The sequence below is a fragment of the Vipera berus genome, assembly GCF_964194415.1.
Source record: "Vipera berus genome assembly, chromosome: 1".
Lineage (NCBI taxonomy): Eukaryota > Metazoa > Chordata > Lepidosauria > Squamata > Viperidae > Vipera > Vipera berus.
Window position 1 is genome coordinate 138,200,661 of NC_138202.1, and position 27,990 is coordinate 138,228,650.

At 36.2% G+C, this 27,990-nt stretch overlaps 1 protein-coding gene across 5 annotated transcripts in view; it reads left to right on the forward strand.

The window, feature by feature from the left end:
• Window positions 1-2,104: 2,104 nt before the first annotated feature.
• R3HDM1 (R3H domain containing 1) overlaps window positions 2,105-27,990 on the forward strand; it is a 61,242-nt gene continuing 35,356 nt past the window's right edge. For 3 of the 5 annotated variants that reach the window (XM_081344397.1, XM_081344399.1, XM_081344400.1), the window contains exons 1-13: window positions 2,105-2,312; window positions 4,156-4,366; window positions 12,017-12,058; window positions 12,546-12,635; window positions 17,982-18,093; window positions 19,049-19,127; window positions 23,194-23,253; window positions 23,335-23,475; window positions 25,528-25,636; window positions 25,720-25,815; window positions 26,983-27,020; window positions 27,141-27,191; window positions 27,378-27,604. In XM_081344397.1, coding sequence (XP_081200523.1) covers window positions 4,196-4,366; window positions 12,017-12,058; window positions 12,546-12,635; window positions 17,982-18,093; window positions 19,049-19,127; window positions 23,194-23,253; window positions 23,335-23,475; window positions 25,528-25,636; window positions 25,720-25,815; window positions 26,983-27,020; window positions 27,141-27,191; window positions 27,378-27,604 — 1,216 coding nt within the window. In that variant the 5' untranslated portion in view covers window positions 2,105-2,312; window positions 4,156-4,195. The remainder of the gene's footprint in view (window positions 2,313-4,155; window positions 4,367-12,016; window positions 12,059-12,545; window positions 12,636-17,981; window positions 18,094-19,048; window positions 19,128-23,193; window positions 23,254-23,334; window positions 23,476-25,527; window positions 25,637-25,719; window positions 25,816-26,982; window positions 27,021-27,140; window positions 27,192-27,377; window positions 27,605-27,990) is intronic. The other 2 variants (XM_081344398.1, XM_081344401.1) reach the window with 1 other exon arrangement.

Consider the following 27,990-nt stretch of genomic DNA (forward strand, 5'->3'; position numbering starts at 1 on the left):
ATCCCCCCCCCCAAAATTCAGCATCATTTTAACTTTGAACAGTTGCTGAGTGAATGATTTTAACCCAAGGAATGCCTGCAGTATAAAAATGTAATATTACAATGCTTTTTAAATAAAAATATGGTATGGGCCTGTTACAGTCAATTATTTAAAACACAAGTACAGACTGATAGCACAAGATAAAGCTTTGGTGCGATTAGTTAACATCCTAGTTTTAGCCAGCCTAAGTATAACGTTTGATCCAAATTAGATTAAAGTTTCCCAACATCAATTAACTTTTAGAAGTAGTATTCATGATTACCCATGAAAATTGATCTAACAGAATCAAATCAATTCTTAATCCAATTCACTTGAATTCTTAGTAAGATCAACAAATCCAATGGGCAGAGAGATTTCCCATGTTGGAAAAAAATAAATTGCCATATATCTATATCTATATACACATGTATATGTGTGTGTGTGTGTTGTGTGTATGTGCATGTGTGTATGTGTATAAGAAAGAGATGGACTATGTAAAGTAAAGTAATTTGGTAGGTTTGAGTATAGGATATTAGCTTTTGTGCAGTTAGAGATCTCATTGTTTTTCTCAAGGTGATGGCTTCTGAATTTCAGTTGCATTTACATCCAATTGGGAGAAATCGATGTGATGTTTTGAATGAGGGAAGAAATAAAATTGAACTGTTGTGAGACATTAAAGAGTTATTTTCCTCTGGACAATTTCATTTATAAATAATTGGGATCCTCATGCTGTCAGGTAGATTTTTTTTCTTACTTTTGTCATGTTTCATTCAGTATGTTTTAAATCTGCTTAGTATTCATAGAATCCATAAACTTAAAACTTACTATCATGCGCAGGAAATCAGGAGTCAAGGCGGTTTAAGTTAATATACATGCTAACTCTCTCTACAAGAATCTGAACTGCTAACAGTCAAAGCAAATTGGCAGTAGAAAAGAGGCCACGGAATTCAAGGAGGGATGGTCTTAGATCTCTTGTGAGCGTGAAGGGACTCCAAACCTATGACACGCTTGACTCCTCCCTCAGGCTCATCCTGGTCATCTTGTACATCTTTAATCAGCCAATTGTGTTTGTTACTTGTAATCATTTTCTTTTTATTATCTGACCAGCAGTTAAATTTATCAGACTTTCAGTCATCTGTTTATGCCCAATTAATTAATTATAAAAATTTACCATGCATAGTTGAATTCTTTTCTGTTAAAGAAATATATACATATTTTTTGTAACATAGATGGTATATAATGAGATTATTCTCATCTTTCTTCTTAATCCCCACAAAATAAATTATGTTTTATGATTTCTAATAGGTATGACTGTTGAAAGGGGGAAGAGATAGTACATGATCTTTTCATGGATCATAAGAAGAAAAGGGTCCTTCCACTAAATCATTTTTCTTTTCTTTTTATACTGTTGTGATTTGTTTTTCCCCATGTATTCTTTTAAAAGTTTAGAATTTTGGCCCATTTCCAGCATGGTCTTGAAATGCTTATGGAAGTCTTGAACTAGTTTTTTCAGGATGATGATTAGCATTTATATTCAGATCCAATAGATCAGTTCCATTTGAGCCATGCAGATGGTGAAGTGAAATCTAATATTTGCATTTAGCTTAGAGCTGCTTTTTTACCTTTGTTTTTAAAGAAAAAATCTCAAATCATCTTCAACCCCTGATGTCTTACTAATTTAGCCTTTTGGTTTACACTTAGTGTGTGAAAGTGAAGAATAAAGACGGTAGCATTTATCAGCGCTTTCTGAAAGTACCTTATTTAAATTGAAATATATAACACACATCTTTACAGAAAAGTTTTCAAGAATGTCATTATCATTGGATTATATCACAGTCTCAGCTATAAGAAAAACATTTGAAATTTAATTCACTAACTCCTTCCAACCCAATTAATATATTGCTAGTCTTAATAATATTTATAATTAATTGCAAGTTATATATTGAGGACTGCTGTAGAAGAGTTGTGAAAATCAAACAACTTTAAGTGGGAATTTTTGAATAGGTATGAAAAAAATTAAATAGAGTTAAAATTGTGTTTATTTTTTCAAAAAAAAATCAGCTGTTGGTTTTGAAACTTTTTTTTTAGGTGTCTAAAAGGAATGGTATTGCTGATGCCAAACAGTATAATACAGCCCAGGGGTCTCCAATAGTAATAAGGACATGGGACACTTTTCAGATTCCAGATGGATCATTACAACTGACATCTTGGTTGACGACTGTGAAAAAGATCCTTGGATTATTTTATTTTATTTTCGTGGGGGACCACAATCACAGATCTACAGGATACACCAGGCAAGTAGTACCGAGCTTTAATTGCTTATGTGGCCTTTCTATTATAGAAGGAGGAAGGCTATATACAATGCAGATCTCAAGCCATCTTCCTAAAGGTTTCAGTGTATTTGTGAACTCTGTTTTCTAGTAATTATGTTTAAAACTGCAGCCTGCAGGGCTTAAAAATGTAAATATATAATCAGCAAATAGTTGGATATTTTAGAAATAAATAATGATTTATCTTTGTGAAATTTGTAGTAGTGTTTGTCAAGGTATTACTGTACTATAAGAGAGACACTACTTGGTCCAAATATTACAACTGAGCAGGACAGCCACATCCCATTTTTGCCTTGGAAGTCCGTGAGAAGAGTGATGATTCCTCTTTGCTTTGAAATTTGGTACTTTAGACATTTGTATCTTCACTATTTTTCCCTCAAAACTATTTTTTAACAAAAAATAACCACCACCAATTTATTTTAATTGGAAAATCCATAGTTAAGGGCCAGAGATCCATAAATCACACTCTACTTACTGAATTAGAGAATTAACAGTGTATGGGGTTGCTGCATTAGATGGAAACATTAACACTTGTTGGTACACTCAACTACAAATATTCCTTCAAATCAGGATTTGGAAAGCTTTTAAAGCCTTCTAACAAGACTTGAATATTAAGTAATTCTCTTCTTATGACCACAATTACGACTGGCATCTCAGTTGTTGAGCAAAATGGCTGCTAAGTGAGTCACTCATGTGACTGCTTCGCTCAACAAACACAATCCCAGTGTCCTATCCCATCCCAGGAAATCACGGGTGCATAGGTAAGTATTTTATCTTTTCTAAAAGATTTTCAAACGGAATCCTTAATAGCAAAATATTTAAACAAACAAAAAGGCAGCTAAGATGTTGAGGAACACGATGGTGAGGTGAACAGAGAGTTGTTGCCAATGGATTTGGGAAGCACGCTGCTTCTCTTATATAGGGGTAGTGTGACCCAAATTTAGTCCTTTGACAGGACAGCGTTCTTTCTGGCGAATAGTCTTGCTGAGAGCCTTCGTTCAGTTACGGTATGTAGATTCCTTCCTGGTAGGCAGCCCTTTCGTTCTCAAAGAGCTGCCTGGTGAGGGGATGGAAGCTCCAGGCAGAACTGAGATTCCCTCCCAGCAAAGAGCTGCCTGCTGGGAGGGAATCTCAGCTCAGATGCAGGCAGCAGTAGATTGCAACCTTCCCCTGTTGGCTGCCTTATTGACTTTCCGGGGAAGCAGACAGAGATGATTGCAAATGGTGATCACATGATCACGGGGTTGTACAGCAGCCAGTTGCAAATATGAACAGGTTGTCAGTCACCCAGAGGTGCATCACATGACTACACGGGGGTAGCACTATGTTTTACAAAGGGCAGAAGTGCTTTATGGGGTGTATTCTGAGACCCTTGTAACTTCAAACGATCGTTGCAAGTCAAAGACCTACCTGTAAAAATTAGTTTGAGTAGCATATATGCATATCTGAAGAAATACTGGTCTTCCATATGCAGATGTACAAGTCTGGATGTAATTCTCTGTTTCCAACTACATAATATATAGGAGGTATTTAATGAAATGATACTTTCTAAGTCTAATTCAAAATGTCAATTTTAAAATATTAGTTAAGTTTAATATTGCCTAGGTTTGAATGTCACTTTTGATTCTTGCAAATATTTTATCTGTGATTGTTAATAAAGTGAACAATCCTGAGTTCGGGGCTAAAACTTTTTAGATTGCCTTTTGAACCTGATCTTTTCATATATTATTGAAATGGGCTAATACATATACTAATGATGGTACCCCTATTCTTCCTTTTTCTCTTCTTTTCTCTTCTCTTTTTCCAGGCTCCATATTTCCTTTAGATTTTTAAAATAACCCTTTCTAATGAGGATGACTGATACGATTAGAGTAAAGGAGGAAGGTGATACAATGAAATGTTCAGAAGCCGAAATAAAAGACAATACTGCAGTGGAACAGTTCATAAGATCAGAAAGTCAAGAGCAAATTCAAGCAGAAAAGATTGAAAAATGTACCGATAATAAAAATGATGTACAGGTAAGAGAAATGTCTCCCATCTTATTTTTTTCATCCTAGTGTATATTGAATGGAAGGAAGGAAAACAATGTATGTCACTTTGTGTTCCAGAACAAAAAGCAGGATAAAAATCTTAACATATAAATAACATAAAATAAAACATGGTGTCTCTTAATTATACTTGAGTCAGTTTTGTTGGTGTTCTTAAAGTGCACGAACTGTAATTTTGTTTGCACCTTTGCTTTAATCTACCCTTTTCTTATTATTGTGTTTTTAATTTTTTTAAGTAGGTCTGAAAATATGTGTGTACATTTTTCAGAAGGCAAACTGGGCGTATTGGTAGCAATACATATTTTGTATTGGTGAGTCATCATATTAATATAATATCAGAGGTCCAAAACATGTTGAATTGATCAATGTTCACTTCAGATATGAAATACATGCTTTTTAAAACCAAAAACCAGCTTGGTTAATTTCAGTTGAATGTTAAGCTTTCTACTTCGTAGTTGGTATTCTTAACAAAAGCAGTTTAATTTCATTAGTTTCAGCATTTCTTTAAAAGAATGTAAGTGAGAGAGTAATCCAAAGTTGAAAACGGAGTCCAGAGAGAATTGTTCCTAAAACCCTAAAGCAATTTTGGTTACTTTGATCGTGGCCCCGTTTACTTTCTGCTTTTATGGTAGTAGTGTTTCATTATGCAACTTTGACATGTTTGCTTAGTCAAACTTCTGTTTTTTTTCCCCTTAACCTCCTTAGTTTTCTGGAATTCTACATTGGTTTTAGAAAAATATTGGGGTTTCTTTCTTTTGTGGTAGACCATATAGAAGGTAAGATTGATTAGGACTATCTCCTGTGATTTGTAATCTTCTCCGTACTCCCGTGCAGTTAAGAAACCTCACTTTCTTTCCGAACAGTCCTGTGTAAACAAGAACGTTGATGAATGCCACACTCTCCTGTTTTGTTGCTGCCCCAGCCAAAAAGCCAATTACCATTGATAAGCCAATATTGTCTATATATGGAGTAAATCTGTCAATCCAAGAAAAGTTGAAATATAGTCTATAGCAGTGCATATCTGCTTAGACATAGTCCCCACTTTGTTCAATAGGGCTTTATCTTAGGTAAATATATATAGCATTCTTGTGAATCTCTAAATTGTTCACTGAGATATTTAAAAATGTGTGCTTGCAAATAGATCTTAGTTGGAAGTGCTATGGGTAATCTATATAATATTACAAAATATTCACTAGGTCACTATTTTTTCTCTAAATGTTTGGACAATGTTAATTGTAGCCAAAGAAAATTTTTCATACTACCATATTATCTTGTGTTGAAGTCCAGTGTTTGGCTATATTGGACTACTGATCTTAGTGATCAGCCATAATAATGTGTTAACCTTCCTTGATAATAACTCTGGTGCAAACCAAGACTCGTGTATCTGGTATAACAAGGGTCCCCAACCCCCAGGCCATGGCCTATTCACAACTGGGTCATGCGAATGGGCTGGTGCGCGCACACTTGCGCAGCTCAACTTATGCAAGTGGCGGGTTGCACAGATCCGGACGCAGCTCGACTTGCACAAGTGGCCGGCTGATGCAATGTGCAGCTCAACTTACAATTGAATTGCATTTGTGTGTGCACTGGCCCGTTGCTCGCGTGGCCCGGTTCCCCCCTCCCCTCCCAGCCGGGCCACCAAGCCGCAAAGGTTGGAGACTGCTGTGGTATAGTTCTTGTTTCTGATTTATTACTGAGTTTAAAGTTACTTCCAGTGTTGCTTTAGTGCAGCTATATTCAAATTTTGTCCTATTCTCTTCCTATAAAATTTAATAAAAGTTCAAAGCTTCTGCTTCGGAAGCTTTTATTATCTCTGCATCTCGGCATGAGAACAAAATAGAGATGTTTGGTCACCAAGGCAACATCATTTTTGATGCCTTTATCAATAGTACATAATCTATTTTATAAATATATTATTCTGTTTCTGAATTTCCAGAAGTTAATTTGTTGCCTAAACTGTTTTTACTGGTGCTTTAGATTCACATTGATACATAACCAGGTCATTTTCAAAAAAAGTTTCTTACTACATGCGCCATGCCTAAGATAATTATTAAAAATAAAATCCCATCTAAAGCTGTGAGACAACTTCTGAATAAATAGAATTATGCTGTATTTCTGACTTTTAACATAGTAAGAATGTACACCTGATAACTTATTATTTAATAATATAAAATCAATATTGGCAGTCTTCTTTGATCACTGTTGATATGTTCCTTTAGAAATTATGACTTTGAAATCTACCAATTTTTCATGATTTTTAATATTTCTATTTTTTTTTACTTGCGATAATAATAGAGGTACTTATGTCGTACTAATAGTTGGCATAAGTTGAATATAGCTTAATTATTTATGAATCATTTAAGACAGGCTTTAACACAATTTCCCCAAGAATTCCAAAATAAAATAAAATAAATAAATAGAATATTCAGAGAAGACTGCCTATATTTGAGAAGCTTCAGTGTTGGGAGTGTGGCACTGTGGAGCATCTGTTATCGATAAGTACCATTAAGGTATAAATTTGTCTTGTAACAACTGAAACCACTGCCATAAAGAAAGAAATACGCTTTGCCTGGAGCATTTCTAATGTGAAAAGTGGCAGTATGGTGGCTCGCGTGGTTAGGATGCTGGGATGGAGGTTTAGCAAGCCCATGTTCGAGATGGAGTGCTGCCATGGGGCAGGGTTGAACTCCTGTTTTTCGCTCTAGCTCCTGCTGGGGACATGAAAGGGCGTCCCGTGGGCAGTGGTTATTTGTTATTTGTTATTTATTATATTTTTATACCGCCCTTCTCCCGAAGGACTCAGGGCGGTGTACAGGGCAATAAATATAAAAACAAAATACAAAAGTTAAAAAACGATTAAATATTATGCCCAAGTTTAAAACAGTAATTAAAAACATATTAAAACCCCAACCCTAACCCATCAAACCAGGTCAGATTGCTCAAATAAATAAGTTTTTAGATCGCGCCGGAAGGAGCGAAGGTCGGGGGTCATCCGGAGCTCAACTGGTAAGCGGTTCCACAGGTCTGGCGCACCCACAGAGAACGCCCTCCCCCTGGGGGCCACTAATCGACATTCTTTGATCGGAGGCACCCTGATATCAGCGCCTGATATTTACAACCCGAAAGTGCCTTAGTGATTCTGATACAAATGCTAGCAAGTAGTGTGAAAAGTGGTTATTAACTTATTTGGTCCTTTCACCTCTGTTACTGTGGCACTTGGATTTTTCTTTTGCCCAATCCTCTTTTTAACTCATGTGATAATACAGCGTTCTTGTTAGGGAAACCCGTATTTCAGAGGTAACTTTCACTGGAGATGAAGAGCTCTGAAAGAAGCAGTTGTTCTTGCTTTTCAGTTTTCTGTTGATAGAAAAGTCCCTACTTGATAGGGAAAATTATTTGCAAAGTGAAAAAAATGTAATTCCTCCTTCAAAATGCTATCTGTTCCTTATATAAATTATACAGTTAGAGTAATGTGTTCCCTTGGTTAGTTGCTTTGGGCATAGAGGCAGGTACATTATGTATAGGACTGTTTGGAGAGTTATTTTTCTCTTTCAATGATGTCAACGCTGAATGTTTTTTAACATAACTATAGGCAAAAGGGACTGCTTAGGTTTGTGAAAGCTGATGGGCGCTGTGGCGTCAGGCAAGATACATTTTCAGTGATTCCATTTATTTTTTGACAGTGGTTATTGTTTTGAGCCATTATCTTTGGAGCTGCATTATTTTCTGCCTTGATGGTTAAAAACTGTCTTTTCCGAGGAAACAAGTACATAGAGTAAAAAATAAGATTTAGGATTGATTTTGAAACCTTGATTCTGATCCTTGCAGTAATTGTGAGCTAGATATGCAGTGCTGTGTTCAAGTGATGGACTGTATCATTTTGGTGAGGCAACCCCATGACTTAATAGCTACTTTGATGGTGGTTTGATGAGAACTTTTCCTGGTAAAGACTTCCGAAATCCAGATGGACACTTCTGAGAACTCTGGGCAGTGAAATCTGCATATCCGAAAGCAGCTAAGATGGAAAAAGACTGCCTTATAAAAGCAAGGATGACCTCAAATTGGCTTTGTCTTAGTAAGAAGCTATGAGATTGGGTCTAGAAAACTTATGAAAACCTCATTTCTATGAGTCGAATGGGTTCTAATAAGCCCAGCAAAAGTGATTCAACCTGCAATCTAACTTTGCTTTTATTCAAAAAATAATAAATTATAAATAACCCTAAAAGTCTACTGAACTCATAACACTATCTGCCACTTCTGGGCACGGAGATTCTTTCTAAATGCGTTTGCCTCTTATTAATGAAGGGTTTTTTTAAATTTCTAATTCACATCAATGATGTCTGGTGTTAACAGCAGAATTTTTCCTTTTATGTCCAAGTTGACATTTTTGTGCGATATGAATGCCTACATGGATTCCTGTAGGGAGTTTGGTTCCCTGAGCTAATGAATCTTTCTCTTTTTTTCAGAATTTACTAGTTTAATAACGATGTTTTTACATGTTTTTTCTTTAACTCGCGTAGATGTGGAAGTAAGATCCTATTGTCTTCTGCAGTGCCTCTCTAAAGCAAAGGATATCAAATAACCATTTTTGCATTTTCAGCTTTTTATCTAATTGATGTGGTCTACCCCAGGGAGTAAATGACTTTTTGTAGTCACTCCAGGCTAAATGACATCCCTTTGCTCATTTGAATGCTCAAAGAGTATTGAAAATGAAACCAGTACTACTGTGTTTCCCTTTAAATTAGACCCAGCTGGAAAATAAGGCATAGCATGATTTTTGAGGACGCTCATAATATAAACCCCACACCAAAAATAAACCCCAGTTAAGATCGTCAGCCAAACCCACGCATTTAGTACCATAGTTCCTCGAATATAAACCCTACCTAGAAAATATTCCCTAATGTGTCTTTTGGAGCAAAAATTAATATAAGACCTGCTCTTATGTTCGGAGAAACACCGTATGAGAGTGCTAAATTCATCTGCTTGTAATGGGACAGATTCAGTTAGTAAGAACCTGACCCTTGTAGCAGATCACTGTCCTGATTTATACATTCAGTTTAAGCCACATTAAGACTGTGATTTAAAATAGTGGTTTGTAAACTACGTATGTTTATGTCCTGTAAATTGTGGGGGCCCAGGGATTTGTGTTTTATTCATTAAGCCACATTTTAACAAACCAATGTTAGGGAAAGCTGCACATTAAAGCAGTTGTGAAATAGAGACCAGGCTAGAAACCAGATTGCTGATGTGCACACCGAATTAAATCCTTCACTTTCTCCTGTGTAGAGAGAAAGTGGGGCTTTTGTTTGCTCCAATATCCATAGATCAAGAACATATTTGGCTTGATTTCCAGTAATGATTTTCACGTCTTCTATAAAAAAAAATAGATTTGTTTTCAGCTAAGTTTCAGGCATAGGTGTTTTATATCATAAGCATACTAAAAACATCAGCTTCTGTTGTCAGGCAGAGCCTGCTAACAATGCATTAGATCAAATCAACTGTTAAAAGTGTGAGATGGAGTTGTTAGGTTAGAGGTCCCCAACCTTTTGGGCGCCAGGGACCGGTTCCGTGGAGAGAGGTTTTTCCGCTGACCGGAGAGTATGTGGTTTTGTGTGCTGCCTGCATCCCACGGATGGTGTGGACCGGTTGCTGGCATGCTACGGAGCAGTACTGGTCCACGGACTGGGGGTTGGGGACCCCTGTCCTAGGTCATTATCATCTGCCCTACTCAGGCCTGTTGCCCACATCTCAAGTAACTGCTTGCTTGCTTGTTTTTATAGCTGGTGTGATTGGATTAAAACAGGCTTCCTGCTACTTCTACTTCCTTAGTTTTTGGGAGGACAGGGTCATCTGAAATGAGAGGAAGAGAAGGATGATAGAGCAACTAGAAGCTACACATCTGTTTTCAGTTCAGTTTTTAAAACAGAATAAAATTTAATTATTAGAGACAGGGCCTTTGGGAGATGCCAAGAAGCATATCCAATATTTATGGACATTTGTTGCTGACTCCAGTATTAAACCATCAATCTTCATCCTACATAATGCAGATTTGAATGATGTGGCACAATATAAGTATAGTCCACCCAAGTAGGAAGCCATTCTTTTTATCTAGCATAAGAATCACAAACAATTTCTTTGTGGTTTTAATTATTCTGACTTGAGATATCCTCGATCTCGTTGCCTGCATGCTTGTGTGTGTTGATTTTTAAAAAAACAAAAACAAAAAACCCTGTAACCATATATGTTATTTAAATTTAAATAAATAAATAAATGTTATGCTTAGGTAAGCATTTGGTATTTTTTTTCCTCTTTATTGTATACTGCAAAATTGCATGCCCACTCAGGAAAAATGTTCTGTACTTCTTAGTTATTCTTTCAATGATCTTTGTGTGAACTAAAATAGAGGTTAATACCCAGGATTACTCAGCAAGCTTGCTGGCTACTTGGAGTTTTGATTAGCATTTCTTATTAACAAGCCTGCTTTAGTATTATCACTAACTCTTATGTGTGAGCGGATCAATAAGTATGGAAGGAGAATTAACAGATATTTATAGATTATCCATTAGAATACACAGATGGAGAAAATCATGCCTAATTTTTGTTCTGTGGAAATGTGACTGAAACCATTTCCCACTGTGGATCTAACGCTCTTGAATACGTACGTGGGTTTCCACATTTTTATTTAGCAACTGCTAGGAAGAGTGCTATTTCACATTGTTTCTGTGGAATTCAAGAGCGTATATATGAAGTTTCTGTATGTCTTTCCTTGCCAGCAATCTGAGTTACAGAGGGAACAATTATAAGCGCTTAAAATTGCTTACAAATATCATAGACAGTGTTTCAGTCTCTTCCCTTAGGAGTAGGAAAAGATATAATTGAATGGAGGACGGGGATTTTATGGTTCACGAAAGGGAAGACACTTGAGGACATTTTTCACATTGTGGTAGAACTGCTCTAAATCTCTAATTGTGCCTAATGGAGTAGCCTTAGCAGTAAATTTAACCTATCGAAGGATGGATTAGTTTAACACCTGTAAGCATAATAACACTCCCTAAAGATGGAGGTATCACTGAATAATAGAATGGAAGGAGATAAAAACAGGGTCTATTTTCCAGAAAGATGTAAAAGGTTAAAAAAAAAAGACGCAGCTCAATAGCAGCCTTGTCATTTAGAAACTGGACATTACCACGGTGGTTGGCACAGATGACCAAATATTTTACAATTTTAATTTCAGATAATTGTATCAGCCTCCTTACCTGTCAAAACTGAACAGGTAGAAAAGCAGGAGCCTTTTCTCTCTGGCTGGAATGTGTTCAGTCTCACAGACCATAACAGTTTCTGAAGTCCAATAATTTTTCAGTGAACGGCCAGAACTGTTGTCCAGGATTTGGCCTGGTGAGACACACACACACACACACACACACACACACACACACACCCTAGCAAGTCCAATCTCAGTAGCGAGGTCTTGGATGCTCTTGCATTTCCTTGTGGGATGGATCATCCTGTAATTAACGGTCACCATGAAATTGCTTTCGTTCTACTGTGCACACCAAATGCCTTACACAATCAGTACATGAAATTTAATGCAAATTCTCTTCTGTTGTGCTCACCATTCAGCGGCCAGTGCAGTCTTTTGGACAGACAGGAAAAAGGTCAAAGGTATAGTAGACGTGTGTGCTGTGCTGGCATGCTAAGGTAGTCTTTATGCTTGATGGAAGCCTGGCTGTTTATTGAAAATTAGTTTTGTTCTTTCTTTCGTTGGCAACCAAAGTGTATTTTTCTGTTTTTTGGATTTATGATTTGCCTAACTGTTTGCTTTTGCTTGGCCTTTATATTTTTGGTGGCTTGATGTTGCTAGACAGAGAAAATAGTGCTGCTTTTTGCTTCTACCTCTTTTTTTCATTAACTGTAGTTTGCTTTTTGCTGATGTTGTGATGACTTCAAAGCTTAAATTGGCATCAGAGTTCTATTTTTGTTTTATTTTATTTGCTTTTTTAGGGTGTTTTTGCTCCCAAATAATGAATTACAGTGTGTTGAAAGTTGTTGGGAATCCTTATGTAAGCAATTTTGTTTTATAGCTGACCCAAGATAACTAAAGTAAAACATCTGTGAACTGTAGTTTTTAATTATAAATACTTTTCTTTAGTCAAGTACAAAATTAAAGCTAGTTCGGAGCCTGGCTGTGTGTGAAGAATCTCCTCCACCTCCCACAGCTGAAATTTCGCAGGACATCCAGGTAAAAATAAAATAGTTCTGAGGTCTTTTACTTTCATTTTTGTTCTGTAAAAATGTTTGGGAATGATTTGAAGGATGGGAGTGAGATGAAAAAAGATGTATTATTTGGAGCATGCTAGTGAATCTCTATGAATGTCAACAAACTGATGATTGAACTTTAAATATTTTACTTAACAATTGTAAAATATTTTAGCTGAGTACACATCTGCATTCATGTGCTATCCCAAGATAATGAAAAAAAGTCTTCTCATTTGACTTCCTGATGGATTTTTACATTCAGTTGTGTGGTTTAAAAGATAATACACTTTGGAATATTTATGTCTGGGATTGGTATCAAAATATAGCACTACAACTTTAAAAAAACAATTGCCTTACACAGTCTAGCAGCTTTAGAATTGAAGCAATGGTATCAATCAGATTGAATTTCACATATGTTGTAATAGAACTTCCCTTGGCACTAGTATCAATTATAGTCCAACTTTCTTTGTACATACGTCATGCTAAGATTTGTTTAGTTTTCATTTACTATGTTGTATAGACAAGGCATTGTGATTTTTAAACCATGATCTTATGGCAGGGGTTTCCAGTCTTGGCAACTTGCCTATGCTGGCTGGTGAACTGTGGTTGTTGAAGTCCGTAAGTCTTAAAGTTGCCATGATTGGGAACCCCTTATCTATTATGGCATAACACTGGGAACTTATACAGTATTTCACAAAAAGCAAAGTGTAGTTTCCATGATATCTAAAGAAGAGTCCTACATATAAATCTGTTAAGGTTGTGGCTGTTATCTGAACGAATACATTTGTATCATAGACCTTTGTTGCAGTTGTATTAAGCCACTGACTATAAACTGATTGTTTTAACACAGGCTTCCAAATCCTGAAAGTGTTAAGGCTTGGGTATATTCTTTTTATTCAAATAGCTTCACTATCAGAATTAATTTATTTTTTCTATCCAGTATTAAATTAGAATGGTGATAGTTGGCAGAGCAATATGGAAAACTGGATGTCGTATGCTTTTATAATGTGCATTTGTTTATTTTAATATTAAGTTTATGAAGAATATGTAGGATTCATTTAAAAGAGCAGGTCGGCATTTTTAGTATTTAAGTGCTGTGTCAGATAAATAATTACAGATGTTAGAAAACTATTTTAACTAAATGAAGTATAATAAAAAAGATTACACTGGGTTAACTTTGTTGAGATTCATCTGATTATTGAAGAGATGTTAATTTTGACTGAGCAAGATGTGTCTCAGAAGCCATCTGGATAATAGGACTTTTGAAATCTCATTTTATTTGGCAGGATAACAATTTTGATTTCCAGGATTAATTTTTCATATGCCTAGAAATAATTTTAAGATTAAATATCGAGTGACATACCATCCAAGCCAGTAGCCTGAATGATAGTGTTTTTATTTTCCTTAGCCATAAAATGAAATGTAGCTGTACTGGAATGCGGTTGTGCCTTATTTATTTTAATCGGTATTGCTTCAGGCTAATTACGTAGAAAATGCATACTCCTATATTTTTGAAGGTCATCCTTAAGTTCATGTCTACTTCCAGTAAACCAAGAGTACTTATAGAACTACCATTTCCTATGCTATTCATTTATATCATCCTTCCAGAACCAGGTCTCCTGCAGCTGAGGGTGGATTTCAGGTTCCAGAATGATCAGCAATGGCTAGCTTGGCTAAGAATTCTGGAAATTAGTCTTCATCATGGGAAGGTTCCATGTTTGATGCAACTGATAATCAGTCGTATAGAATTATTTGATTTCTAAACGGTTCCTGATGTTTCATATGTTTCTATATTGGTTTTTAACTTTTTTTTAATTGGATCATTTTAGCTATTATCAACTGCCAGGATCATTCAGGCAAATTTATTTAGTTCCTTCTAGTCTTATTATATTTCTTCTTAAAAATGATGTGGTCCCTTCAAATGTATATCCCTAATCATTGACACCTGTAATATTCTCTGCCTTCCTGTCCTGTTGGGCCAAGTAGATGCAATAAGGGGAGAGCCTGTCTTTCAGATAGCCTGGCCTCAAGCCATGTGATAATCAGCATCTTGAATTGCATCTGGAAGCAGATGAGTAGGAAGGATAGCTCCTGCAATATAGTTTTTACCACTTTGGACTGAAAGACAGGTGTATTGATTTCCTCTGTGAAAACAGCAGACTTGGACATTCGTCCTTTTAGCATCTATGACCACATTTAAATGAGATACGCTTCCTCTTTAGATTCTTGATGACATCCTGGTGTCTGTCCTTTTGCCAATTAGAAGTTCTAAAATTGCTGATTTGATAGCGAGGGTTTGCTTTCCAGCTATTTCCTTACAAATAAGGTACTCTACCTTGGAATATTTATTAAACTCAGATTCTGATCAGTAAAATTTAGTATTTATTTTTTCTAGAGGAAGCCAGATTATGAAAAGTTTAGATGATCATTTAAAGTTCCAGTTGCTACTCTTCTAGAGAACCAAGTACAGGGAATCGTTTTGCTGTTTGTATGCAGCTATGATGCCTTACTGTAAAAATGTTTTGACAACTGTGATACAATAGACTAGAAATTTTAGATCATGAAATTCCCAATGAATCTTAATGTTTGTGTAAACGCCAAGAAGAAACTTTACATGGGCTGTGCAATTTCTTCTCATTCTGCATTTTAGTTTCCAAATTTTAAGTTGATGCTACAGCGCAAAATCTTAGGATTTATATCATTAAAAAGGCAACTATGTCAATTTGGATACGAAAATGTGGACAAAATGAAATGCTTTGACATCACATGGAAGAAATTTAAGTGGGAGGGGTTGGTCAAAATTGAGACATTTGTCCATTGTCTTTTTACAAAAGTTTGGAAAATCACTTAGTGTGGTGGACTTATGGCAGTTTGTATAAAGTTCTGACTTGCTGGGTATTTGACTCTGTAAAGGAACAAAAAAGGCTGTGAAGTAGAAAGTTGTGACAAAGCAAAACTATTCATGTAATCTTTAAGCATAGTATTGTCTTCAGTCACCCATCTGGCTTATAATCATGGTTTATTTCTTGTTCACACATGATAACCATCATTTGAATAAAGCAAAACTAACCTAAATCTCCTCCCAGCTAAATACAAGGAGGAGGACAAAATATGGGCACCTGTACATTCAAGACATCAAGTATGGTTCTTAATATGTTTACTAGGTATCAAAGCAATACTAAATAATGAATGGCTGTAGCCTATTCTTTATTAGCTGATTAATATTTGTGCAGATATTTTTAGAGATTAATATTTTGTAGAGCTAGTTACACAATAATGTGTGATGCTTTCATGGAGAATTCCTGGCTTATGGACTGAGTGAATTACTTCTTCCATAAACTTGACTGGGAGGTAAATCATTTCTAAAACATATAATTGTTGCCTTCCCAAATGCTTTATAGCTAGCTTGTGCATCATAACATTTGTAATTTTATTATGATCAGTCTTTAAAAATGCTCTTCAGTGTTGGTTTTGGTTTCATTCAATTTCAGGTATGGGTGTAAGATTCAAAAAAACTCAACTTGAATGCATTATCTCTGGTGATAGCACTGACTCTTAATCAAAAGAAGCTGGAAACTGAAGACATTATTTTATTGTTCTGTTAACATATGCATTAACATTTCATTTGTAGGTTGTAATCACTTTTTCTTAAAACAGATATCAGGTGACACAAAAATCAAGGTTGGCTCTGGGGCTGCAAAGCTCGGATAAATAAAACCATTACAAATATTATAAGTTAAGAATGTAACCAATCAAGATAAAAATATGTTTAATCATGCAATGAAATACATTTTGAAACTGATGTAGCATGTTGCTTAACTAGTTGCTTAACTACTTCTATTTCATTTACCTATTTGAAAACAACAAAAAGGCTAAAGAACAGATCTGTGTAAGCGAATCCTCATTTTTATAGCATGTACCCACTCTGGTCTGAAGTAAGGGATTACAGGATTGGAAAAAGGGAGGTTACCTTGGTTATTGTATTTATTTTCTCAATGCAGAATGATTTGCCATTCTAGAAAGTGTGGATCTTTGCCATCCATACAACTCCTCTACTTGCTTAACTTAAATGCTATGCGTGAGACTGATTTTTGCAAAAAAAACTGTCTTGTACAATAATATAAAATATAATAATATAAAAACATCAGATAATTGGAAGAAGTTAACTAGCAAACATACATACAAAAATAATTGTTAGATAAGAAAAAAAATTCACTGCTTCTGAAGCTTAAATTACTTTTCTTACATGTGGAGGCTTGCAGTTCAGTCTTACAAGAAGCATATTCCCATTGAGCTAGATTTTATAAGATATGAAGAGAAAACAGTGCACAAATTTAACTCAATGGGACTGTACTTCTTGTTGAGTTCAATTATTAAGGTTGATTTTGTTTTCTGAGATACTGCAACCTAAACAACATACCAAGGATATTTCAAAGTGATTAGCATCATATTACCAAGTGTTGTTTAGTGTTGGCTTTGGAATACACTCTGGAGATGGACCAAACCCAAGGAAACCATCTGGTTCCTAGACATCTTCTTTGCCAGGGAATTTAGATTTCGATTTACTTTTCATGAAAGCTGGTTTATTGTTTATGAATGAAGATTAAAAACAAGTTCTGGTTAGTGATTAGATATGCCTAGTTCAAATTAATCATTGTGTGTGTGTGTGCGTGCACGCATGCGCGCGTGCCTTTGAGTCAGTTTTGATGGTCACTACCTGGTCTAGTCCCTGCAGTTTTCTTGGCAATTTTTTTCTGAAATGATTTGCCATTGCCTCCTTCCTAGGGCTGAGAGAGAGAGTGACTGGCCCAAGGTCACCCAGCTGGCTTTGGGACACCTGATTTTTAGCCTGATGCCTTAACCACTACAGCAAACTTGCTCTCAGTTGGCTTATAATCGTGGTTTATTTCTTGTTCACACATGATAAAACAAAATTAATCTTACCTCAATCTCCTCCCAGCTAAATGCAAAGAAGTGTGGGAGCCTGAACCTTCAAAACATCAATTGTGGTTCTTAAGGTTCACCTGCCTCCCATTAAGCTGTTGTTCAAATATTGCATGGAAGCTGGCTTTCTTTGAAAATTTAGCTTGGGGGTAATGTTATAGGAAATAATAGCAATATTGTTTCTTGAATCATTTGCCCATTTCCCAGGCATATGAACTTAAGGGAGTTGCAAAATCAGTTATTTCAGATTGGCCTTTTGGTTTGCAACCAAATATCAGGGTTTTTGTTGATGTTATGCCTGTAGACTACTTAAAACAGACACCATTTTCTTTACAGGATACCTTTCTTGGGGGGGGAAATTGTTAATTTTTCAACTTTTCAACAGGAAAAAAATCAGATCCAGTTAACACAGTTATTTGAAAAGGAAGAGAAACCCTCGAAAGATGAAGCTGAAAAGGAGAAGTCTGATAAATTACCCAGGAAAATGTTATCAAGAGGTTTGCTATACATTGTCCTCTTCTTAAATTACCGGTACATGATTTGGGCTGTAGGTTTAAAAAACCTGCAGGTTGCTAGTATTTGTCATAATGCCTCTTCTTTATATATTGGTAAGTTTATTCTTGGAAGAATCTCCCAGAGATGCCTAATTAGTACTGAAAGTATATAATCCCCTTATCTTCATGTCAGATAGAGAGTTGATTTAGCTGAGCAGTTAGGCTATCTTAGACCTAGTTTTCTCCGGGAATTGCATGCTCAAAAGTAATTGGAGTGTGCTACAATTTAAAAAGGAAGACGTGCAAACTCAGAACACTAGCATATCATGTATATAAGATTTCTGATGTGAGACATGAGACATTTTTGAAATGTGATCTTTTGGGAGATAGAAATGTCAACATTAATGAATTTCACACGTTGGCTTAAGTGGGTTTTTTTTTCTTTCTTTCATTAAGTAGATTAGTGTTCATGTTTTACTTCAAACTTCCTTCCCAAGTGGGGTGAGCACCTTGTGGCTCAGGACAACATACAGGTCATACTCCAACAACTTTGGGAATATTGTTGAAAACCAACAGACCGCTTTCCCACTACTCTGAAATGCAAAACACATGAATATTCCAGAATAAACCCTAAAATGGGCCTGACATAATGAAAAAAATAGACCCATTCTCCTGGCCTGCTCACTTGTTTTACAGTCCTTCACCATCTGAAGGATTATTGAGAGAGCTATAAGATAGGGAGGCAAAGTAAGAGAGATTTTCTCCCTCCTCTCACTCCCTCCTCACATTTTCTGTTGATAAAGAAGCAATCAACTATCCAAGCCAGGGTGACATTAAACTTTCAGACTTAGTCATCCCAGCTGCTATTGTGTAAATGGGAGTCTTAAAATATTAATGGCTTGGTTTCATTGAAAGAATTAACGCATTCTCTGTAACTGTGGATTTATTTTTCTTTTAGATTCTAGTCAAGAGTATACAGATTCAACTGGTATAGATCTACACGAGTTTTTAGTTAATACATTGAAAAACAATCCCAGGTAAACAAGTGACAATGATGTTGTTCATGTTGAAATGAATGTATATATTATTTACAGAATTTCTTATTCGTTTTCTTTTGGTCTATATGTACATTTTAGGTTTAGGTTTAGGTTTATTAAATTTTTATACCGCCCTTCTCCCGAAGGACTCAGGGCGGTGAACAGGGCATATCATAAAACTACAAAAATACAAAAGTTAAAAAAAGAATTAAATTATTGCCCACAGTAAAAACAATAGAAAATATATATAAATATTAAAACCCTAAATAACTCCCCATCAGGCCAGGCCAGCTTGTTCAAATAAATGGGTCTTTAACCCGCGCCGGAAGGAGCGGAGATCCGGAGCTCAACCGGCAGCTGATTCCACAAAGCCGGAGCGCCCACAGAGAAGGCCCTCCCCCTGGGGGCCACCAGCCGACATTCTCTGACTGGAGGCACCCTGAGGAGGCCCTCTCTGTGGGAACGCACGGGGCGGAGGGGAGTCGATGCCGGCAGCAGGTGGTCCCCGAGGTATTCCGGACCCATGCCATGTAAGGCATTTTGCTCTATTATTGGATAGTTTATTAAAAACCTTTGAAGTCATATTGTTCTGCACATTGTTTTTCAAACTAACGGAGCCTCTAATATTCTTATTCTACCTTTTGAGGCATTCATAAAGCTCTCTTGGTTGTGCATTAGGAAAGCACTGTTAAATGCAGGAATGCTTTCAGAAATCTTTTTAATTGAGGTTTAACTTTATGCAAGCATGAGCTACAGTAACCATATTTAGAACCTATTCACACCAAATTATAGTTTAGCACAACAAGAACAAAGTCACAAGAGTAGGTGCTGATTCTTTGCTTCTTGTATAGTTGTGAGGAAAGAGTCTGGGAGCTTTTTATTCAATTTTACATTAACTGCAGCTTGCACCAGAAATTATGATCAATATTGTGTTGATGATTGTGGGAAATAGCTTTAAACAGAAGTGTATGATATTAGGTTTCCCCCCCCCCTAACATTAGGTAAAATCAGTTGCCATGACTGCATTCAAAGGCAGCAATTGTGGTTGGCTGCAAACTTGCCTGGAGCATATTATTTTTTTCCTTTGAAACAGTGCAGCTACAAATCATTGCCTGCCTATGGTTTGTTGATATGGTAACATGATAGGTTGATGACTCATCCAAAGACAGCAGTATAACTTCTTGCAAAAAGAAGCTAGAGGTAGAATTCAGAACAAACTAAAGCTATGAATTCAATCCCTTGCTTCTCTCAGAAGAAACCACTATGTTGCATTCAGATAAGACAGCAACCACACAAAATAAGGCACCGTACCTGGGGATGGACCAGCGCAGATATCCGAACTTAAGCAATTCACTAGAATCCTGTGTCCATGCAACTTGAGTTCAGGAAGAGAGAATACTGACAAATATCTTGGACTCTTACTTCTAATCTACCCTTTCTTCACCAAGGGAAGGAAAGATGTTCTCTATCTAGATGGCATCAAATTCCTCGTTTCTGGCTAGTGAGATAGACAAGAATCCTTGCTTTCCTTTTGGAGGTATTTTGATTGATTTAATAGCTTTTTTTTAGTTCCTTGGTATAGTCAGAAACCAATCAATTTGCCTTTTTTCTTTTTTTAAGTACATCTCTAGTTTTTCTGTCATTTGTTTCCATGTTTTGTTGCCATGGAATTTAGAAAGGAATTCTGGGCATTTTGAAGCAGTTATATGATACAGCTACCTATATGAGCTGTGGGGGTGCAGTGGCTAGAATGCAGTATTGCAGACTAACACTGCATTCCACTGCTAGGAGTTTGATTCTGATCGTCTCAAGGTTGACTCAGTCTTTCATCATTCCGAGGCTGGTAAAATGAAGGCCCAGATTGTTGGGGGGGGGCAGTAGACTGACTCTAAACCACTTAGAGACAGCTGTAAAGCCATATGAAGTGGTACATAAGTTTTAAGTGCTATTGCTATTGCTACCTGAGAGGAAGAGTGCTTTGAATTTAACTCAGTAGTGGCCACCTTCCTGAAAGAGAAGAGAATAAAAAAAAAGTTTTAGACAAAACCCACCTTCTCCATCTTGTCAACTTGGAGTTGCTGAAAGCAATCCTAGCATATCTGCCCCATGTAATAAATCGGTGCATGTGATGTGTGTGTCATCTATTTATGCACATATAGCATACATATTCAGAACCCATGTGCCAAAAAACCTAGGGCCAAGACAAACACACACATTAAATGATTTAATAATTGCTAATTAAAATAATTTACCTGTAAAATAATTGCACAGCAACCAAACAGGACAGGTACAGACTTCAACGGATAGTTAAGACTGCAGAAAAAAACAATTGCAACTAGCCTGCCTTTCACTGAGGATCTGTATACTACACAAACCAGAAAGAGGGTTGAGAAAATATCTACAGACCCCTCACATCCTGGATGTGATCTATTACAACTTCTCCCCTCAGGATGCCGCTATAGAGCATTGCATGCCAAAACAACCAGACACAAAGATAGTTCTCCCCCCCCACCCCCATGCCATCATTCTGCTGAACACTTAATTCCCACAGCACTGTCTCATTTCTTTTTATCTTTTTAACTTTCCTACTATCTTCTCCTATTGGTATCTTGTGATTTATCAATTGTTGTTTGTAACATGATTAATCATTGTAACTATGATTTATGATCTATGACCTAATAATTGCTGTTTGTATGTACACTGTGAGCTTATGCACCGGAGACAAATTCCTTGTGTGTCTAATCACACTTGGCCAATAAAGAAGTCTAGTCTAGAAGTCTAGTCTAGTCTAGTCTAGTCTAGTCACCTTATTTGCTAAATTACACTTCATCTGTTTATAGCAAATTTTCTGTTTCTCACACACAACTATCCTTACCCATTCAGATATTCATGCTTTGCAATCAGTGCTACTACAGTTTGATTTGATTTGATTGATTGATTGATTTGTATCCCACCTTTATTATTTTTACAAATAACTTGAAGATGGGAACAAATACAATATACCTTCCGCCTCCTATTTTACACCTTTACTCATTAAAAGAAAAAAGAACCCCTCTTTCCAAACAATTTTTCCCTATTGCTTTTGTGTGCCATAAAACGATAAACATTCTTGTGGTCAAAATTTACTTTTTGCAGATTTCAGGGTTACCATAGCTCAATACATAGACTTCTTATTCTAATGCCAGGGTTTAATTAACCTTTAATTAATCTGAACCGAAAATGAGTTACATTAATTTTTCCTGATAGGTTTCTCTCTCTCTCTCCCCTCCCCCTCTTTCACAGACACACATCAAGAGTGATACAATATATACCATAAATTAATTTCTTATTTAGGTACATTAGGGTAAGGACTGCTTCTCATAAGGCTAAAGGGCTTATGCTCTTAATATCTAACTCTACATCATTTGAGCCTATGTCCCATTTTGTTCAACTATACTTACTTAAGAAATATAAGGCTACCCAAACAATGTGATTCTCATGGCCTACTTTAAAAATATAAACCCTCAAAATAAAAAAATAAAAATCTCATTAAATATGCAATATGTAAATATAAAATGGCGACCAAGTAACATAGCCACAGTACTCATTGTCAGAAGATTCAGTGAAATATCTCTGTGTACATTTGTTTAATAAGCACTCATTTATGCAAGATAGGGTTACAGTTGACAGAATGGGGTTAATCAAGGGGACCTTGTTTTATCCCCACAACATTCTGGTGAATTGGTCCGACTAGCCCAGAGTGGCAAAAATATTCAGAACTGAGCAGTCATTAAAGTCCTTAGGAAAAAAAAATAGTGATAGTTTATCTTAACTTGCTCAAGACAAAACAGTGCAGATTATTCCTGTGAGCCACCTAAGCTATTTGAAATCAAAGGAGTTGCTAAGTACTGTCCAATCATTAAAAGCATCCTTAATATTTTTGGGCTTTTCCTCAGCAGACACTTGGTATAATTCTTTTATTATGGAGAATATATACTTCTTTAATATGTTTACAGGCTCTGAAAGTATGTCCTACTTTACTGTCCCCCCCCTCCCCGGCTAACGAATGTTACTTTTTGCCTTCCAGGGACAGAATGATGCTGCTGAAATTAGAACAGGAAATCCTAGATTTCATTGGAAATAATGAGTAAGTGTCATTGGACGACGTATAATTATAGGAGATGACCTGAGGCTTATGTCAGCCTAAAAAGTACTTGCTTCTTTTCAGAATCCCACGGAAAAAATTCCCCCCAATGACCTCGTACCATAGAATGTTATTGCACAGAGTAGCTGCTTATTTCGGCCTGGAGCACAACGTGGACCAGAGTGGGAAGTCGGTGATTGTGAATAAAACGAGCAGTACCAGAATGTAAGTTGCTGTTCTTTTATTAATATTATTTACTTACTTTGTTTGTTCGTTTGTCATTGAATTGAGTTCCATCAGTAATGGATGTTTGTGTTAATGACTAAAGCAGGATAATTACAGCATGTCTGCATGAAAAATTACCCTTAATTCTGTATTACAGAATTTTCTTTTGGATTTGGAGAAAGAAAAAAAAATCTATCCATTATACCTCTTAAAAATATATCCTGTTTTCATTGTGTAAAAAAAAAATTTCTGAATTACAGTAATTTGCTTCTAGAACAAGACACATTTCTTTGGGAAAAAAAACACACAAACCTCCAGCATATGAACTGGCTATCACAGTAGAGGAAGAAGTTTTGCCTCTGTCTTTTTTTAAAAATTAGCTAAATTGGACTTTGCAGAAAAGCAGAATCTGGTAATTACTGACTACTTGGAGTGATTCCATTTTAGTACTCCATTAATTGTGTCGTATTTCAATACCCAACCCATCCTTCCCCCGCTGCTTAGTTAGAGAAATAAACTAGGGGACCAAAAGTTCTATTTAAAATTTAATGTAACCAGATGCAGAGGATAACTGCATCCATTTGTTAAACCCTCTGCATGAGATGGTTTGGGAACAGCATTGTAGCAGCTGTTGATGAAGTTTTTGGAGAACAAGCTATATTTAGAATACTTTCATGGCAAAGACAATCTCAGCTAGAATCTGAAAGACCCAAGTATAATTAGCAGGCATTTCCTTGAACCAATAGACTATGTAAATTATTTAAAGGTTTTCAGTGTTCTTATTTTATATCTCAGGGGATTTAAAATAAGAATTTAGCTAGAAAACCTTGGCAATCTAAAACCCAACTTACCTTTTCCTCATAGGGAGATTCCCCGCTCCAGTGCCGGTCTGTGCTGTTAATGACATCATCAACCCAGTGCACACTGGGACGACTCAGTGGAGTGGAGTGGTGATGGCAGGGCAGTAAATTCAGGGACCTTTAAGAAAAAAATGAGGTAAGACAGTCTAAAGGTTTTCCGAAGTGCCTGCTAATTACATTCTGGCATTCAATAATTCTTAGGTAGTGTTTGAGAATTATTTCATCATTTATAATGCAATTCGGGAATTAAAAAGAAACTCGATCCTGCTTTTTTGCAAATTTCTCAAGTAACAAGTCTATGAGGACATATAACTTTGTATGTTTTTATGGACCACAATCATAATTATTTCTAACACCTTGAAAAAGATTTACAAAAGTTTCTTGGTACCCTGGAAGTTGGATGTTTAAAAGCTAAAAGTATCTCGTGATTTCATTAAAAGTAGGACTCTACAACCGTAGGGGTGTACAGGTTTGTTCTGAAATCTTTCTTTGCCCCTAAAACATTCATTTCTCTGCTTCCGTGTCTTTCAGTAATAGGCAAAAATTAAAGAATCCACAGAAAAAAAGTTTTTTTAAAAAAATGGGATAATAAGCAGTATATCAAAACTAAGACATTGAAAACTGAATTAGCCCAGATTTATCACCTTATGCTTCATTATTAAACATTTATTTTTGTGAATTAATAATTAATTAATAATTTTCTGAAAATAGTTGGAAATGTAACAATCATGTCAGCTTATTCTTTTGTGTTTAGTGATATTATAAAGTCTGGCAATTTTGGAAAATGACTTAAAATGAAACAAATTCTAAAATTTGAATTCCTTTTCCATTCTCCCATCTTTTTATTAAATATCATTAAACCTTATATTTCTTTGAAGTAACTTTGGATACGCTAACTGCTGGATACATTAACTCGGTGCCTTGCATCGAAACACACATACAATTCCTTCAGCGGAAAAATGACAGATCAAGATGTAGCAGCTCCAACGTCGGTATCAGATTCTCTGCATAGATTTCCAATGTGTGAAAGAAAAGTAAAGCCTACAAGATATTCTGATAACCTTTATACCACTAAATGGCCTGTTGTCCACATGTATCTTACAGTTTTATTTTCCTCAAACCTAAGGACCACAAAAAACTGCCTGCATATTTATAATTATTTATTTTATTTTAATCTTTTTTTTTCCAAAAGACCTGACCAGAAGTTTTGTGAACATATAAAAGATGAAAAAAGTGAAGATTTTCAAAAACGGTACATCCTTAAACGAGAGAATTCTAGTCTAGACAAAGATGATAATCAGGTAAATATGGAACATAACAGTGTCTTGACTGCATGCTTATATTGCACAGTGTAAATCAGCAATTAACAACTTATTTAATTTAGATGCGAATACGATTAAAAGATGACAGAAGAAGCAAATCTATAGAAGAGCGAGAAGAAGAGTACCAGAGAGCTAGAGAACGAATATTTGCACAAGATGTAGGTATTAAGGAATGTCCACAGTATCTTTGACTATGTGTAAGAACAATAAAGTTAAAGTGCATAATTAAAGTGCTCAAAATATTTCGAAAAATTGTCTCTGCATTCTCTGCATTAAGAGAACATCTATTAAGTAGTGGATAGAGGAATAGATTGGTTCTCAGTCCCTAGGCTGGGGGTAGTGATGATGATATACATGTATACATATAGTATCACTGCTACTTATCTCCTCCTATGAGATACTGTTTAATTAAAATGTTTTCCGCTCTTATGGAGAGATTGTTCATAACAATTATGTCTAGTCATGGATGTTGTAAAGTCTGGGCATCTGTTTATGCAGGTGATAGTCATATACTTGTTTGAATCATTCATATTGTGGTAATTTGCATTTTCTAAGAACAGTAGCCAAGGCTCAGAGATGGTAGGTTGACAGGTTTCAAATTAACTTTAAAATTAAGAGTACACCCAAAAATTGTTTGTCCAGCTTCGTTTTCTCCTAGGTTGCAAATAAAAGATAGTGAAACGAAGAGTAATAAATCCTGCTGTGGTTTTCCTCTGTTTCTCTATAACAGAGAACAGTCACACCCCTGATGAGTTGGCTGTGGTGCGTTGGCTGCGGCGAGTTGCAAGACAACTCGCAGACAACTTGTCACAGCCAACCTAATGCAGCCAATTCCCCACAGCCAACTTGTCCCGGGACAACTCGCTATGGGCAACTCGCCACCAGCAAACTCGCCTTGGGACAATTTTAACAATTCAATGATTTAAAATAAATAATTATTTTAGTTTTTGTCATTCACATTTCATTCTGCCTCTCCTTTTACATCCTTTCTTTAAAGATTCTGTTCCACTATTTCTTTGATATTAGTGTAACTCTTGTCCCGCAGTGAGTTGTCCCATGGCCTTGGTGAATTGTTATAGACCCTGCACGTTCTGTTGACTAGCATTTGCATTTTGTTTCTTTGCTCCCCATTTGTTATATTTAAAACCTGTCTGAATGATCACATTGGCCTGACTGAAGGATTTGGTAATCTTTCTTTAATAATTGCTTGCAACTGGTTACCAGTTGTTGTTTCCACCCAGGTGTTTATACATTTATTTCAACATGGATTGATGATAGAATCGTTTAATGCTGGTGATTTTTATTCTACATTGTTTCTTCCCCAGTCACTGTGTTCCCAAGAGAATTATATTATTGACAAAAGGTAAGCATAATCAGTATTTATTTATTTTATTTATTTATTTTTTTAAAAAAGCTTGGTTTTTTTTTCTAAATACAAATGAGAGAAAGTACTAAGCTACAATTTTATTGAACACGCCAACAGAATTCAAGAGGATGAAGCCAACAGTACCCAGCAAAGGCGACAGATATTTAGGTACCGAATGAATTAATTTTTTTAAATCCCAAAGCATTCTGCACGTATTTCCTTTCCTTTCCTTTCCTTTCCTTTCCTTTCCTTTCCTTTCCTTTCCTTTCCTTTCCTTTCCTTTTCTTTTCTTTCTTTTTTTTATGCTTTGACAAAGAGTCTTCCATCTTTAAAAACTAACCTTGTGGATTACAGAATCAACAAGGATGCTTCAGGGAGGTCGGCAAACAGTCTCCAGAGCAGTACAGACAACGAGCTAAAATACTCGGAACCCCGTCCATGGAGCAGCACGGACTCGGACAGCTCCCTTCGCAGTTTGAAGCCCCCTGTGACCAAAGCCAGCAGCTTCAGTGGGATTTCTGTCCTGACAAGAGGCGATAGCACAGGAAGCAGCAAAAGCACTGGCAGGCTATCCAAAACAGGTACCACTGGAAAACACTTAAGTCTAGGGAATAGCTAGGTAGCCTGCAAAAAGCACCCCCTGCCCACCCAGTTTTTGGAAAGTGCCTCTTTGGAGTTATAATCACTTAAGTGTTAGACACACCTTTGGTAGCATTTTGAATAGACCAGAAAGGACTGTGGCTATTCCTGATCCTACCAATGTTTTGAATTGTTTATCAATAAAACATCTTTTAATGAATTGCATGCCTTAATTGGAGGCTGTCGATCTTCTGCATTTCGACCACTGTTAACCCAGCCAGCTTCGTAGGCTAGTAGACCAGGATGAGACCTTGAAACAACTGTTAAGTAGTAGTAGAGACTGGAAATGCAGTGTTTCTCTCGTGCTTGCCATTTCAGGGAATTAAAA